The following is a 17,004-nucleotide window of genomic DNA, read 5'->3' as shown; positions in this document are numbered from 1 at the left end:
TGCACGTGCAGGAGGCGTACAGCTGCTGATACCGCCGTGACCTCGTACATCTGTGACGTAATGATGTCTATACGACAGCATGCACACTTCCGCCTGATGGAGAGAAAGAGTGCATGAACTTTTTTTTTTTTTTAAAGAAAAAGACTTTGCAGATTTTATGAATCACTGCCTGTAAATGTGAGAGATTTCAACTGAGAATCTGTTTGTTCTAAAACAGTCTTTTAAAGCCGCAATGAGGATGTAAAATCTTGGTTAATTAAATCAGAACTTTTTTTCTTCTAGTCATGCGCACACTTGTTAAACTGTAACTTGTCAAAGATGCAAAACATAAAAAGGTGCTTTATATAACAGGCTCCGGCAAGCGAACGGGGTCAGCAAGAGCAGTGCTTCAATGATCCATTCATATATTCTCTGGAACATTTTAGTTTCACATGTTGGAGCCACTTAGCTGCATGACAATAATGAAAGCAGGCTGTATTTACTGTATTTGTGGTAAAATAAATCCTGGGTGAGAGATCGTTATGCGATCCCAGTCAGAAATTCTTCCTTCCTGGTGTTGCTGTGTTTCCTCAAGCAGTGAGAGAGTTTGATTTGACTTTGTTTCGCAGTCAGCTAAGATAGGAGTTTGCAGTTCGGTTTTGCCAGCTGCGGTTATGGTGATTAGACTTTGATTCAGGGATAATAAAAGCTTGTTAATATAGATCAACAACAGCATGGAACCACACACACACACACACACACACACACACACACACACACCGTAGTTCCGCGGTCTTGGTCAGCGAAGTGGAATCACGACATCAGACATGATGAATTGGAGGTGATTTTATTGAAAACAGTGATTGTGGATTATTTGAGCAGAAACCGTTTCCCTGAATTAGTTCTACGTAGCATCTTTAACTACACTATGATAAGATGAAGTTACAGTTAAATACTCAGACGTTACAACACAAAATGGATGCAAACACAATGGGGAAGAATTGACTAAAAAAAGCTGTTAGAACCCACAGTGAGCAGATGAACCTGGACCTGACGGCTGCACAGTGAGCACGCTGTCCAGACGAGAGCGGCCGCGGTACCAAGGTCTCGCCACAGCAGCCATCACCTGAGGCCACAACGGCCTCTTGCACATTATTTGGGGGAAATAATTAACATAATCATCTAAGAGACATAACAGCTAAATAGCAGAAGAGCCTATTTCCTCTTCCATCAGTCACACGGCACTGCAGGGGGGAAGACAACATCCTGGGGAACACTTCGGAACCATCAGGTGGATAAAACAGGACAAAAATGCAGCTTTTTAAAACATTAAAACAGTAAAAACTGGCCATAAATCCACTGTCAGTGTCAGGTCCTACGTGATGTCGGTTTGTCCTCATTTTTCTGCCTGTGTGAAACTGGATTTTTTGTTTTCATATTTCAAGGAGAGAAACTAGGAAAAAGGTTGTTTTTTTTTTTAAACAATTAAAACAAAAAAAGCTTTTCATTCCTCGGGATGGTGATCACACTCATCTATACTTCATAAATACATTCAGCACTCATTTGAAGCAGTTTCTATTGCATAAGGACACGATTCATCTCGCCTAAGACATGGTCACTACATAAAAACACACTATCACATGTGCACTTAAATTAACATTGAGCCAGTTTCACCACTGTTGGCAGCTTAAAACAAAACCCTCATCACCATCGTGCTCTTCCTCCCTCACACAGAAACATAATTTAAACAGTAAAAGACGACATTGTCAGTAAACAGACGTGGGAAATGTACAGTCATTTCTATGTTAGTACAAACACAGGGACTCACTGGATTAGTGTGAAACTTCATGAAGTGATGAGATGGAGAAGAAACTTTGTCAGCTAGCACTTCATTAGCTGTGTGTGTGTGTGTGTGTGTGTGTCAATCGCAGCTTGTGACAGGAGCAGAATCTCTCTTCACACAACAGGTGTCAAATACCATTAACACAACTTCCTAATTGTAAATGAGGATAAAATATGGGCTATTAACAACATCTTTCAAGGGAAAATAAATCAATACAATATCAAATAATAGCAGAGAACGTTTCAAAAACATCGAGACAGCCCCAGAGTGCACGTAGATGATAAGAGATGACTTGATCCTGCCTCGTGGGTTAAAAGCAGCAATCCAATAAGTGACAGTTCTACAAGAAACACAGTTTAAATGTCCCTTCGTGGCGGTGTGTGAGGACTCTTTTCTACTGAAGTGTGTGAGACTACTTATAGGTAGGGGTACTGCGTGAGGCGCCTGGGGCTCAGCTGGTAGGCAGTGTAAGCCTCGGCCCGGGGCGTCACACTAACGTAGGGGGAACCAGCAGCGAACTGATGCTGGTAGGCTGGTGGGAGGCTGTGCAGCAGACTACTGACGGAGTCCTTGCGACTGGCTGAGTCTCTCTTGGAGGAGGAGGAGGAGGAAGAGGAGGAGGTGTATGTTGCTGCATAGGCGGAGGGTGAGTGTCCGTGGCTGCTGTGACCACGGCCCAGCAGCTGCTCCATAGCCTGAGAAGCAGAGGAGAGGGCGGTAGAGGCCGGGTAAGTGTAAAGGCCGGGGGCTGAGGCCAGGGCGGTCACCTCGGGGAAGTTGTAGTGAGAGGTGGAGACGGCTGGAGGGAAGGTCTGCTGGCGACGCAAAGATGAGTCACTGTGGGACGCCCCCGAGCGCTCCTGGGACGAGGAAACCACCGGCTGAACCTGAACAGCAGACAGAAGACGACACTCCGTAAACAAGCAACAGATGCGCCTTACAAAAGTCTATCGCTAAACCTGCAGGAGTAAAGGAGCACTGAAGCTGAGACAAAAACCAACTTTTACAGGTTCAAAAACTACCCTTGACTTTTTATCCCACCGTCTCTTTTCTGAGTTGATCTTAAGTGACCTACACGTATTCAGGTATCCGTGAGGCCAATTTCCTTGAATTTTTCTGGCTTTATTCATTTTTCGAAATCTTTGAAGGTCTGAAACTGATTTTTTTCAATTCCGTGTTATTACAGGTTTTTCATGGCCATGTACTCATGACACCAGTATTTACACATGAGGTCTCCAATCCCATGAAGTACAAAAAAGTGTAGCATCTCAATGCTGCAAGTTAGTCTCCAGCTTGTTATGAACTCACATTACAATTACAGCGTTTGTCCAGCAGGGGGCAGTAACAACTGTGACATGCTGTTTCCAAGGTTAAAAAAAATAAATAAATAAAATGTTGACATAGAAAAAAAACCTGTCAGTTTTGTTCACCAGATTCAAAGTAATCATTCAAATGTGACCCAGAGTTTTTCTGATGCTGACAGTCCTCATCTGATCATTTTTCACTTGGAAAAAAAATAAAATGGAGAGACCCAAACAAAACCTTTGAACCGCTGACCCAGCTTTCTGGTTCAACTTTGTCCCCTGTTGCTCAAATTGATTGTTTACAGATTGTCAACCAGCTACAGCAGATATGTGAGACTCATCTGAGCAGAGTCAGCAGGAACCTGGAGTGTTTACATCCTTTCCTTTCGGTTTCTTACAGTAAATGATGTCGTCTATCTCTGACACCAGAGCAAAGCTCAACTCTTCTTGCCCAATAAAAGAATACAGCAGCAGTGAAACCCAGCAGCGCCTCACCTGGCTCAGGTTTAAGGGGTGTGACTGGCTCAGCATCAGTCCCTGGCGCTCCAGACTCTCCCCTGAACTGCACGCATGTTGATTAGACGACCTCTTGGGCTTCATGTAGTTCACTGGGGATTCACAATCACGGTAGGTGTTAAATTATGCATCTTTCAAACTCATTAAATTATTGACTGTGCACAATCAAGCACCCGAGGCTCTCACCAGTCTCAAGGCGGCCGCGTGACACCGCTCCTCTCTCAGAGCCCTGGCTTTTAACTGAAGGTGCCACCACCGCCAGAGACTTGGCCTGGCGTGACGACATGCTGCTGACAGGGTTAAGTGTGCGGGGCAGAGGGGTCAGCGGGCTGGCGGTGGAGGAGTCCGAGTCGTGCACTGTCACACAGCTGATGACATTAGTGCGCTGGCTCAGCCCGACACTGCAAACACAGAAGCTGTTACTGAAACATGCGGCACCTTTCATCAGTCCTTACAGAATATGTGTCACGGCTGAGTGGGGCAGTGCCGACGGGTTCTCATCTTGAAATATCAAACAAACACTGCCGCACTCAAGATGCCAGTAATGAGATGTCAACAGGAGCCTTTTCAGAAGTTCAAGGAATCACTGAGGCAGTAGCTCGGGGGGGGTGTCTGAATCTCACCTGGCAGGATGGAATTTGCGCTCGTCCTCTGTGTCAGTGTCGCTGTGAATAGTGATGATGCTGACCGCGGGGCTCGGTGTGTCGGAGATCACAATCGGCTGTGACAATGTGGTACTGAAGTTGGATGGCGTGACGCCGCTGCTGCTGAGCAATGATGCCGCTGATAACCCCCTAGACAGACAGAGGAGCAGACCAAACAGGATTCCATCCAAGTTAAGATAGAAGAAGCAGGAAAATCCCACCAGACGTCTATCACTGATCTCTAAACGTTGGTGTCAGAAGTGTTTCTAAATAGATTCTTTAACACACTCAGAGGGGGGAACTTTCAGGATCTACTTTTGTTTGCCGTGCGCAACAAAAGATGATTTGAATTTTTTTTCCGTTCAATGCTTTCATATTCCCAAATGATTTATTGAAAGGTGCAAAACAAATACCATATATTCCTGCTAAACTTGTCCGTAGAAATTTAGTACGAACATAACGCACTCTGAAGTGACTGTGAGTGTGTTAGCAGGCTCAATTAGCCTAGCGCAGCACTGCGCTGCTTTAGATTGTTGGGTCTTTTTAGTTAAGAAATGATTGAATTTTAAGTATTGACCATTACAGAAGGTGAAGTTAAGACCAGTGGTTGTTTAGCTTTCAGTGGAGTGAAAGCACGAACGCCTGATCAATCCTGAGGATCTGGGGTGACGTCATGAAGCTACCTGTTTCTGTTTTCTCCTCGTCTGGCTTTGACCTTCTTCCTCTCCTGCGTCCTGGCTTGGCCCGTGCTCCTGTTAGGGACAAAACATCCATGTTGAGCAACAACTGTAAAACGAGGTCACGAAACAAAGGAAAGATCACGATTTTTAAGTGACCCATGATAAAAAGCAGCATTGTCAGGTGAGGATGCACCAGGTATATGTGGACAGTAACTTGGTGCTGTAAGAGTAAAGCGTGTGTTTTCACTTTAGCTAGGATTGTGTGGTACTACGAGAACGATTCCTTCACTTGTCACAATATGGTTCTTGTTCTGTACCCGAGTGTACTGGCTCATCACAAACTCAGAGCAAAGATGAAGGAGGGCTATGCAATAGCAGTCCACTTGTAGGTTTCAGTATTAAGAGTCTTCACAACTAACACAAGTATACTTGGATACAAGAGCAACTCTAGTGGTCAAAAAAAAAATGTAACAAACTGGACCCCGGGGCCGAGAGCACTATGAGCTGGGGTCCTGACTCATCTGAGAGCTGCTGGCTGACCCACCTCCAGCTGTGTCCCTGCTGCATGGCAGCATCTGAGTGATGGGTGTCCAGGGGTGACTCGGCCACGGTAGACTGGTGGGCAGAGCTGTGGATTGCCACGCCAGGGACCTGCTGCCAGGATGAGGGTATAAGGATCTGCTGAGTTCCAGTGGGCCAGGCCTGCTGAGAGAGACACAACAGACATTCTCACTTCAGCACAGGTCCTATCAGGGATCACACAGTTGTGAATTGAGGTAAATTTATCGCTGGAACGGGTCAAACAAACGGAGCCATGCTGAGAAATAAATCCAAAGGCTGAAGACAGACGCAAACCAATGACCAATCTCTGCTACAGGCAAAGCACAAAGCTAGATAAGCGAGCAACCTCTCCCAAGCCATTCCCTTATTTTAGCATTGCCCTGCAACGAATCCACGGACTCACATCATGCAAAGCACAAACAATGAAACACTGTGAACGGATCAGGACATGACGTATGAGACCAGGGTGCCTGTTAAAGAAGAAACTCTGAAGAGAATTAGTGCGATTAGTTCACTGATGAGAATCAGCTTGCTGATAAGCGGTCTTGGGGAAAGGCATGCCACATGTTGTGGGGCTGGAACAGAAAATGTGTGTCAGAGAGTCAGACTGTTGGAGGGTTTTTTAGAGTGCTTGGTAGCTGCAACGTCCTTTGCTGAAACCAAGGAAGGACAGGACATGAGAAGCTGCAAGCAAAGCGCAGACCAACTCAGCATCACATGCGCTCCATGCCCTCAGCACACCTATGGAGAAAGGCTGGGGGAGAGAATGGTGTCCACTGGAGTGAGAGGAGATAGTGTGTTTGGTCAATTAGCATCTGATGTCACAAATATGAAAGGAAATGTTGATGAACACCAGGGGGGGTGATGGTGTTGCCAGACCACAGGGGAACTTATTTTTCAAGGATTTTCCAAAGAATAATCACCGTCCAACTATGATTCTGACAACCAAGACAAGTCAGCATGTGAAGAGGGGAAATAGAAATGCAATGCATGAAATATAGAACAGCCCCATACAATGTGTGTTGCAGAGGGAGAGGAAACATTACAGATGAATGACAGGCGAAGGGCAAGTGGGGCAGGAGAGAGATGGCTTTGTTATCTGTGGAGGGAGCAGGCACGTCTTTCTTCAACAATGTCTTTGTTGCTTTACCAGCACTGTGGCTGTGTGCTCCAGGAGGGTGGGCCGACCCACCCCGCTGCCTAACCCAAGGGGCAGGGAATACTGGGGGGCTATGCCTGCTGAGGGTGGGTGCAGGGTGGCCACCATCAGGGGTGTACAGGAACCCTGGAGGAGGGAGGGAGGATAGGGGAGGGCAATGTTAGGACACGATGAGAAGCAATGTCCTTCAACGCTGTTTTCTGAATTAGATGATGGTTACAAGCAGCTTAAGCAACTGCACACTCGCCATCTGGACGACCAACCACAATGTGCAGATATTACTTCTCATTTAGCAATCTGAAATTAACTAGCTTTTTGTGCCAGAAGAGTCTCCAGCCCTCCACATCTGGCTTCAAGCCCAGATAAGAGATTGGAAGAAGATGAGCTGCTCCTCTGAGTGGCGGTCCAATCAGTTGTAGAAGCAAAACGAGAGTGAGACGCAATCAATAGAAACAAAAGCAACAAAAAAAGAGTGACTTGCTGCTGAGGCCAAAATTTCTGTTAGTTTCTAAACTGAATTTACACAGCCTAGATGCTGGTTTGTAAAGAGAACACAGGAGCTGGTGCTGGACACATGGCTCAGGTGATCATCTAGCTAGTGTAGGGTTACTGGTTTGTTCCCCGTCTCCTCCAAAGAGCAGATCCAAGTATCCTTGAAGAAAACACTGAACACCTTCTTGTTCCTGATTCCCTAGTGTGTCTACTATTATATACTTCTGCCTACACCAGTGTATGACTGGGAGACTGTGTTGTAAAGCACTTTCAGGGGTCAGTAGACTGGAAAAGTGCTGTATGAATTCAGTCCATTCACCCGCCAAAAAGCTGCTGTTGAGACTGTTGTGAGAATTCAGCCTCAAAACAGTCAAGGAGCAAATCACAAGAGGATCTGCAGCTCAGCCGAACCGTTGGTAGCCAACAGCCTCGGGCAGCTGTATAGAGTGAGGCTGGGAATTCTTCAACGGTGACATCACTAAGGTGAGAGGCCGATTAGCACGGGAATAAAAAAAATCACATGAAATTTGTGTTGCCCCAAATATGTTGGGCAATTTGCAGAGGAGTTCAGGCCGACATGGCAGAGATGCATGGAAGAAAGACACGTGATCTCCCCAACTATTACAAACCACTGGAGCTCCAAGGTGATACTCATCGTGTGCAAACAGAGCTGAAAACATAATAAATGTGTGAAATTCCAGAGGGGAAAAATTGATATGCAAAACAAGGGATTAAAACACTACATATGGTACGGAGTTGGCAAATTGGTGGCAAGGTGGCTGCAGGATCTGCGTACGTCCCTCATGCCACTGAAAATAATGGGCTAGAAAGGACCTCTCTCCTTGTTAATGTAACACGGTTGTCCGCATCACCAATCAGTCTTTTTGTCAGAGAGGAATTAATCCACCTCCAGAGTTGAAGACCACAAACCGAAGGAACGTCTGCCTGCTCTGCTGGCTGCAGAACAAGCAGGAGCCAGAGTGAATGACCCCTAAGGGGAGGAGTCTTTGAATGCATCTGGTGCATCCATAACTGATCACCATTGGGTGTCACTTCTGAGTACACTGATATTTATGGGTGGGTTATTATCATTCTATTGCTGTCAGTCTGAATCTCGTCCATTCTAGAAATTTCTTGGGTCAACAGCAGGTTTCATTGTGATATCTGTGAATTTACAAGCTTTGGGCAAAATAAGGTCGCTGTAACCGTTCGGCCTTTTGGAAAGGAAAGCAGTAACATTCTCAGGTAAACCTGCAAAAAGGTGATAGTTGTGTTACATCAGGCAAAAATGTCACCGCCAGGATGACCAATTCTCAACTGTAATGACAGAAAAAGAGGTCAATAAAATTGGAACAAAAACAGTTCATCTATTCTTTAAAGATACATTGGGGCGGGATTCAGTTTGATACAAAGCAGGAGAGCTAACACTCCTCAGGCATCGGAAACGTGAATCAGCACCACCACACCTTCAATAGCCTTACCTGTGTAAGCATACTGGGCTGGATCTGCAATGACTGGGCAGACTGGTTCTGAGGTACTATGGGCACAGAGTTCTCCATCCTCACAGGGAAACTGGAACTCTTGCTGGAAGGCTGAAGCCCTGGAGAACAAGCCATAGTTGTTCCATAAACATCTTTGAATTTGAAATTATATTCCCACTGAATAAAATTGTATACATAAATGTCCACTCAGTATTTCGTTATCGCTGTTTCTCCAACAGACTCTATAATTTCATGGCCAGTCCAGCGCCATAACTTTTTATGGAGTTGTGTGAATCAAAGATCATATTAAAAAGCTGGCCTTTGTAGTGTTGTCTAGTGCTGTGACATCACAAAGTGCCGTTTTCCTTTTTCCTCCTTCAAGTGTGTAAAATCACAGCCACAACAGCAGCTGTCTGGTTCACCGGCAGGAACCACTGATACGCTGGCTGGTGACGTTAATTTAGCGTTCATGAGCTGCTTGGCACTGACGGGATCCTATGCACCTAAGCTTTAGAAGAGTTATCTTGGTTCTGACATTCACTGAAGTGTGACGGGGTGGCACAAACACACGTTCAATTTTCTGACTGCAAGCCATCTATATAAATGCATCTCTAATTCTCAAGCACGACAGGAGGAGAATATATTCCAAGGATGTTCGCCACAGTGGCGCCATCTTTACCTTGAATAGTAGAAGGTGGGCAGACTATCAGGGTCTGCTGGAAGGGTTCTGTCTGGCTACACAGCCCAGCAGGACGTGTTGGAATTGGGACACTCTGTTGAGCTAGCCCGGGAATGTTGATAGTTGCCTGCTGGTACAGAGCTGGCTGGTAGTTGAGCAAAGGCACCGCTCCGCCTGCTGAAGGCACCTTGAGTGTCGACAAAGAAACACCACTGATTAATACTGACCTGACTGACTGGACTATAGATTTCTGGACATGCACAAGAACTGCAGAGAAAAAGGTGGCCGTACCTGGTTATGCTGGTTGAGTTGGCTACTGAAGGTAACAGTGAGGTTGCCCGCTGCAGCACTGGGGACTGCATTGGTGGAGTACAGGGATTTGCCACTGTCATAGGAGCTCCGACGCTTGCAGATCTCCATGTTCTGGAAGCATGACTTCACACTGCAGAGCAACAGCACTGACATGAGCACATTTCAATCAACATTCCCCTAAAACAAAACAAATGTGTCTTCTTAGTGCCCCATAACCTTTACGATGCAGAACAGGTTTGGAATTTGATTTTGAAAATATGTAGTCAATAGTTTATCATTGTAATGTAAGATGTAAGTTATAAGTAGGGTTTATTCATGGGAGGAAGTGGGAACTGATTTCACAAGGCTCTACACACTTACTGGGAGCTGTGGGGATAATCCATGAGGTGGCTCATTGTGACAAAGGGGTGACCAAGAGTTTTTGTGGGTGTGATTCTTTTGTCTGCGTCCAGACGAAGCATCCTCTTCAGGAGGTCTATAAACTCTCGTCTGTCAGCCTTCTCAGCCAGCATGTCTGTCCCCTCCAAGTGAGAGGACAGGTTGACCTGGAATGGAGAGAAGTGGGTCAAACAACCGGAGGGATTGACTTCCAGGTTTTTGTTTAGTGCTGTACAAGTTCAGTTAAGACATAACTGCATCATAGGATGTTATTCCATGAACTCTGGCATGTACCTGCATCATGTCATCTAAGCAGTTGAAGATATATTTCCTAGCCTCCTTGGACTTAATGCCCATTTCCATTTCATGTTCTGATGGAGTCTGAAAAATGAATGTCATTATCAGTCGTGAAAAGCCGATTTCTCTTCAACAGGAGTTTTTGATAGCCTAGCAGGATGACAAAGATTTATTAATTGCTGATGTGATTCATTTAACCTTGAGCCTCCACAGAGGGTAGCTGGAGTCAGGGCCTCGGTTGAAGAAGCGGCTGGTCTTGGTGCCGGCGCTCAGCAGGTACTCAGCTGGCAGGCCTTGAGTCTGAGAAATATAACGGATCTGAACACAGACGACAACAACAACAACAAAAAAAGGAGTTTAATATTCAGTTCGAGACACAACAAGTACCACTGTTACGAACAAGAATGATGGATGAGTAGCAACACTTTCAGTTTGTTCTTCATCTTATGTATCTACATGGCACAACGTCCCAACTTCAGATCCACAGCCATGCTATCCATCTATTCAATTTGAAGGTAAGACCACTAACAACAGGCCCAGAACTCACAGGCTTGAGCTGTGGTACTGACCTGGTCGTACTCCGAGGCCCCAGGGTAGAGGGGCCAGCCCAGGAACAGCTCAGCAATCACACATCCTAAAGACCACATGTCGATTGCCTCACAGAACGGGAGACCCAAAATAATCTCGGGGGCCCTGGACAGCGAAGCAGAGGTTAAAAGGACTGGTTCAAGAAGATATAACGAAGCAACAGTTGGATGCCAGTACAAACGGCTGTTACCTGTAGTAACGGGACTGCAAATAGGTGGAGCAGACAGCCTTGGAAACATGACTTGCTGAGCCAAAGTCAATGACCTTCACCCTGTAGGGCTGTCTGAGAGGGTCCACCAGCATGATGTTCTCAGGCTTCAGATCTGCATGGATCAGTCCCAGGCTCTTCAGCTTCATTAGCGCTGTAGCCACCTAAAGGTGCAATGACATTCATATTCATGCAACCGCAGTAAGAGGAAGCAGCAAACCTTTCACATCTTAATGTTTATATTCACAAAAACAAAATAAAAGTAATCTCTTAACATGAAAAGGACTGCAAAATCTTTGCTGACCTGCTGTAAGATGGGTCTGATGTGCCGCAGAGGGAGTGGACTGAACTTGCTGTGCTTGAGAAAGTCATACAGGTTCTGCTCCAGCATCTCAAACACTAAGCAGGTGTGACCTTTGTGCTGGAAGCATTCATACGACCGCACAAAGTTATATTCATCTGCATTCTCTGCACTGAGGCGGTTCAAGATCCCCACCTGCCAAAGACAAACAATTTCACATTGCATGTTAATAAAAGCATGGTATCTCATGTCTATCAAAACAACACCAGCACAAAGAAGCACAGCATCACGTGATGCGATGATTGCATGGGCTTCAAGTTTAATTTGTCTGATATGCACAAGGATAGGGCTAAAGCAGGGAGCATTTCTGTGCCTGAAATGTATTCAGGGGTTTGTGGACAGGCAGGATAATGAGATCCAAAGGGAGAAAAAAAAAACCCTGCTCATATTGGATTATAATACATGCATAAATGTCCTCAGATATCTAATTCCTTATCAAAACAGGAACAATTTTCAAAATAATTCCTCAAATTGACCAGGACTGTTCACAATAATATCAAAACATTTTATATTACTGTTTCAAAATTTAACAGGACTTAAGCTGATCCCTTAAATTTCTCAAAAACTCAGAAAGGTGAAGAAAAACAAATAAAAAGAAAATCCCATGACATTCACTTGAAGGTCATCTTCCAAAGGAATCCTTTGACAGTTTTATGTCATCCATTAAAGAATTTTGTAATGACGGTTTGACACACGAGGACACTAAGAATACAGTCACATGGTTTGAAGAGAATTTTCATTGTGTAGTCAAACCGTATGAACATTTGGATAGACACTGCATTTCCCAACCAGGAATCCAGAGGCTCTCTGCCCAAATTAGTCTAAAAATTGCCAGAATTATATGAAATCCAAACAAAATGGCTGTTAAGTGCAGTGCCTTTTCAAAGCAGTGCACGCACATTCATTAAGTTGACACGTAGTGCTGAACCCCTTTTACACGGCCTGTTCAAGGCCAGAATATTGTGGCACTGTGACTCTTCACCCCGTGCATACAAGTAGGAGGAGACTGAATAGGTGGACAGTTGGAGCCGGCAGCAGCGGTAGAAATAGCAGGGGACAGACGCAACGGTGGAACAGCTCATTTAGAACACAGACAGTGCTGAGTTTATACATAAGCTGTTTGGTGCAGGATAAATTCAAACAACGTGGCAGCTTTATTTTACTAGCTTTGTCTGGTCTGAACAACTGTCATAAAGGTGGTGTTACTTTACAGAAATATTGCAGAATCTCTGCGTAAAAGGTCTTTTTGGGGGGGGGGGGGCAACAGCTATTTAATTACAAAACAGGGGCTTCCTTGTGACTGAAGGCTAATAAATGTTCATGAGAATATTTTCCACAAGCAAAGGGTGAATTTAAAAAGAGCACCGTGCCAGAATTAAGGCAGTGCTGCACAGCTGTGTTTGATGTGGGAATCAAGAGGTTTTCTTTTGTCCAACCAAAAAGCTGAGGAAACAGGCTGAACAGCTGTCCAACACCATCCAGTCTCAGGTATCGGGGATGGTCACACCATAGTGGAATTACCAAGCCTGGTCCTACTTACTAACCTGGATGCTGAACCAACCAAACACAAGTCTGGTCTTCAACCACCAGGTCTCAGGGATGCATGTCTATGTGAATGCCCAGGCTGCTACAGCTATTGCCTTGATGGATACAACATATATGATCTCAGACTGGCTTGATCATTTGTATCTTATAATCCAAAATTTGCTCTTAACCCTGGGATGAATAAAAAGAATGGAAATTCCACAGACACGGACAAGTTCTATTGAACTTTTCTATTGAACAAGTTCGATTGAAATTCTATTGAACTGTGAAATTAATGAAATTGTCAATGGCTCCAAGTCAAGGCTTCCTCCACTTGTAGTCTCAAAATGAGGAAACAGGTGGGGATAACTTCATTATGTTCATAAAAAGTTCCAAACATCACCTGGACAACCACTGAAGAAGGAATTATCATTCAGTCATTACCATCACCCAACTTTAACAGACATGTCTTATTTGTGCCTTTTCTTCAATGCACTTTACAAGTTCATTATTTAACAGCTTGATTTCCAGAGAAACATTAATCCATTTTCTACTGTTTAATCTGTTACGGGTCGTGGGGGGGCTGGATCCTATCCCAGCAGCCTTCAGGTGAGAGGCAGGGTTCACCCTGGACAGGTCACCAGTCCATCACAGGACCAACACATAGAGACAGACAACCATTCACACTCACAGTCACACCTACAGTCAATTTAGAGTATCAATCAGCCTCGTCCCCTCTTGATGTCTTTGGACTGTGGGAGGAAGCTGGAGTACCAGAGAGAACCCACACAGGAACAGGGAGAACATGGAGACTCACACAGAAAGACCCCTTGAGCCGGGGCTTGAACCCAGAACCTTCTTGCTGTGAGGTGACAGTGCTGACCACTGCACCACCGCACTACCCTCCAGAGAACCAAATATATAAAATCAACTGATAAAATCCAAGCATGATACACATACACAAGTGTGTAATAAACAACATGATATCCATTTACCTCAATTTGGCCCTGGCGAGCATATGAAGGATGGTTTTTAAGAATCTTGATAGCCACTATCTCATTGGTGCCCCTCTTCCAGCACTTGGCCACTTGTCCGAACGTGCCTCTTCCTAAGAACTCCAACACTTCATAGCTGCAGGACACAGAGCAGAGGATCTCGTGCTGCACTAGCTGATAATCCCCTTCACCGTTGGAGCTGCTACTCTTAGTGGTTGGAGCTGAGTGAGGTATAGACTGGCCTGTGCCCCCACCACCACCACCTGTACGGGTGGAGAATGTTGCTGCTGGAGCTGAAAGCTCCTCCAAAATTTGCACACTGCCGCAGCCACTCCCACTGCCTTCGTTGGCCTCGTCAATCTTTCTCTTCTGCCCGTGTCTGTGCCCCCTGGTTTCAGAGGACGTCTCTGCATGAACATAGGAGGATGTCGCCTGCTCGGTGACACGTCGACTGGAACCACGGGGAAGACTGCCAGTACTATCAGCTGCCCGAATCACAACTTGACCCCTCGATCCAGGCGCTGTTGGGGGGAAGACCAGTGATGGTGCAAAGGGGGGCACAGCCATGGCTGGGGTAAAGGTGTATGCTGACTGCCCTGCTATAGAGCTATAAGCTTCAGTAGTGGACACATCCCAAATGTTGCTCTCCACCTTTAGCTTCTTAACACGGCAAAAGGCACTAGAGGAAATGGAGGGAGGCGAGAAGACTTGCAGCTGAGAGGTCATAGCTGAAAAGAAAGGATAAGATTGATAAGTATGAAATTAATCTCAGAAGAGTCCTCAAACCATCACCACTGTTGACACAGTGCACTACCACGCCCTATACATTTAGTTTCCAGTTTACTAGGTACACATGGCTGAGCCTCGTCCAGCTCACACTGGTGATGTCAGTTTTCGTTTTTTTGTTTTATTTGAATGCACAGATTTGGTTGTAAGGAGTCCCTTTAACATTTATAGTAAGATTTGGAATTTGTGGCACACCTTAGTGGGAGCACAGTGAAGCAGCGAACTAGCAGTGGGACACAAGCACCAAATTCACTTGCAATTGCGCAAAGCACCGAGGTGGTCAATCTCAAGAGTTTGTGGTTACATACATAAATAGAAAAGAAACACCTGCAGCACATGAGAAATTGTTAGGGGCCAGTAACAACAAAATACACCAAATATGAAAAGTCAGGAACAATACTTTTTTTTTTTACATGTTTTTCCAGAAATGATTTTAAGTGCAGCAACAGCAGAAAATTAATTTATCAGGCAAGTTGAAACGGCTGACATTTCATCAAGAGGTGTGGATATGCCTTTTCTTTCAACTACTATTTTAAAAGATATATATTTAAAGATACATGTATATATAAAATATGACATATTTCCTGGTTCTAGATTCTCATGAAGACACGGAGCTTTCGTTTCTTTACAAGGCTTCACGTTAGACTGTCGCTGCTGTCATAGGTTATGTCGTTATCGTGTTTATATCGTTCCCTAGTTTTGACTCTTTATTTATGGCTGTAAAGCACTTCATGATTTTGGATCTGGTACTTTGAGGTACTATATAAATGTTATTTAACCAGTACTTTGGTTGTTCTATCTATTATATATCTGGTCGAGGGGTTGCGGAGTCAAACAAGGCCAAGGCTGAGGTGCATCACGATGTATTTTTCAGTTTTAATACTGCGATATTAAATAGAATATGACTATACATGTACATCAAAACACAGCTACTTTAATAATGTCGTGATTTTCAGTTGCTACCAGGGCAGCAAAGGAGCGCTTTTGAACGACGACTTTTAGTGATCAAATCTCAGGCCTTTGCTTGTTGAGACCGATCGGCCTCCAGTTTCCGACGGCGAAGAATTGCATGCAGTTCTACCAAAAAGGGGTGAAGGACATGTCAATAACGTGTACCACATCAATTGCTCCCACAGGCTTACTGGCAGGTCAGTTGGACCGTAACACGAGTGTAAGTCCTGCCGTGATCACAGGTGTTATCATAAGTAAAAAACAAACTGACAGGTAATAATATAACGTCAGACTATACATTATCCTGGACGTCAAAATTTAGCCCATTGTAATGACACTGATATATCTATATATTTATATATAGATAGATGTATAGATATATCAAGGATTAAAGTAGCAAGGTAACGTTACTTAAGTCGCTAATGCTAATAAGCTAACGCATTAACTTTCTGGAAAAAAAATAGCGTTTCAAATCTCACAGGTTTGCCCAGGGCAAATCAAAATAATGTTAAATGACAAGAGATGAATAAATACAATCGTGAAACAGACAAAAAACGGGTGTGACATACCGGGCAGGATGGTGTTACACCGTCGAAAAAACAGCTTGGTCCAAGGTTTAAAACCCACTGCAGTCTGCTGGACTAGGGTTATCCGAGGAGCTTCCGCTAGCGAGCGACAAATGCTAGCTAGGCCTGCATTGTCTCCTCACTTGCTGAAGACGATACTACGCCTACTTCTCCACAGAAAGTACACAAACATCGCATTCTCTAATTAATTTAGGTTATCTACTCCTAAAATATGTACATTTCTTGATTAAAACATGGCGCAACCCATACTCTAAAATCGCCTATCTTGAGGCAGCAAATTCCACTTTTCACCGGAAAAAACCACGTCCTTGTACCAGCTGCGATTCTGACGGCATTTCCGGTAATTACCGTAATTACACGTCTTTCTGAGGAGATGAACCCAGAGATCTTACAGCGAGATATGTGCAAAATATACTGTAAAATAACAAAATAAAGCACGACCGGGGACGTCTTCATGGATCTTAATGTGGATTCTGCTATGAAACAGTCCCGCTATTCAAAGGATTTGGTCAAGTCGCAAAAGGGTCGTTTATTCATAACCAAGACTACGATAGTCAGCATTAGTTACGGTAAAATAAGTTGACGTAAGTTTTCCCCGTAAATTTGCAGGTTTTATACCTTGCTCTCCAGTTTCATTTTAGGTTTCAAACGTTGGCACCATATTTAGAAAACAGAAACA

General features: G+C 44.6%; 1 protein-coding gene across 4 annotated transcripts; it reads right to left on the bottom strand.

Moving 5' to 3' along the window:
• Window positions 1–818: 818 nt before the first annotated feature.
• Window positions 819–16,656, bottom strand: hipk1b (homeodomain interacting protein kinase 1b). Of its 4 annotated transcripts, none has more exons than XM_086198879.1 (18): window positions 16,308–16,656; window positions 14,002–14,729; window positions 11,426–11,617; window positions 11,104–11,285; window positions 10,895–11,018; window positions 10,524–10,643; window positions 10,323–10,409; window positions 10,011–10,195; window positions 9,630–9,780; window positions 9,339–9,525; window positions 8,660–8,778; window positions 6,678–6,812; window positions 5,511–5,671; window positions 4,970–5,038; window positions 4,266–4,436; window positions 3,829–4,043; window positions 3,622–3,734; window positions 819–2,709 (listed from the first exon to the last, which is right to left on the bottom strand). In XM_086198879.1, the coding sequence occupies exons 2-18, from the start codon at window positions 14,725–14,727 to the stop codon at window positions 2,239–2,241; spliced, it is 3,408 nt and encodes a 1,135-aa protein (XP_086055005.1). In that variant the 5' UTR covers window positions 14,728–14,729; window positions 16,308–16,656; the 3' UTR covers window positions 819–2,238. The 4 variants fall into 4 exon arrangements, with proteins under 4 accessions (XP_086055005.1, XP_086055007.1, XP_086055008.1 ...); XM_086198881.1 differs by having other exon boundaries at window positions 5,511–5,668; XM_086198882.1 differs by lacking the exon at window positions 6,678–6,812 and having other exon boundaries at window positions 16,308–16,655.
• Between the last annotated feature and the right edge of the window lie 348 nt (window positions 16,657–17,004).

The sequence above is a fragment of the Aulostomus chinensis genome, chromosome 3, assembly GCF_037954235.1.
Source record: "Aulostomus chinensis isolate RoL2024-O1b breed Wild chromosome 3, RoL_Achi_v1.0, whole genome shotgun sequence".
Lineage (NCBI taxonomy): Eukaryota > Metazoa > Chordata > Actinopteri > Syngnathiformes > Aulostomidae > Aulostomus > Aulostomus chinensis.
The sequence above is the reverse complement of the archived record's forward strand: the minus strand, read 5'-3'. Positions and strand labels throughout refer to the sequence as shown.

What these genes read in the sequence shown, in the direction of transcription:
- hipk1b (XM_086198879.1), bottom strand. Translation starts at nt 14,727, where the DNA reads ATGACCTCTCAGCTGCAAGTCTTCTCGCCTCCCTCCATTTCCTCTAGT. An exon ending in CGCAAATTCCATCCTGCCAG is followed by an intron (nt 4,044 to 4,265) that starts GTGAGATTCAGA and finishes CTGTGTTTGCAG; the next exon opens with TGTCGGGCTGAGCCAGCGCA. An exon ending in ACGCGGCCGCCTTGAGACTG is followed by an intron (nt 3,735 to 3,828) that starts GTGAGAGCCTCG and finishes GTGAATCCCCAG; the next exon opens with TGAACTACATGAAGCCCAAG.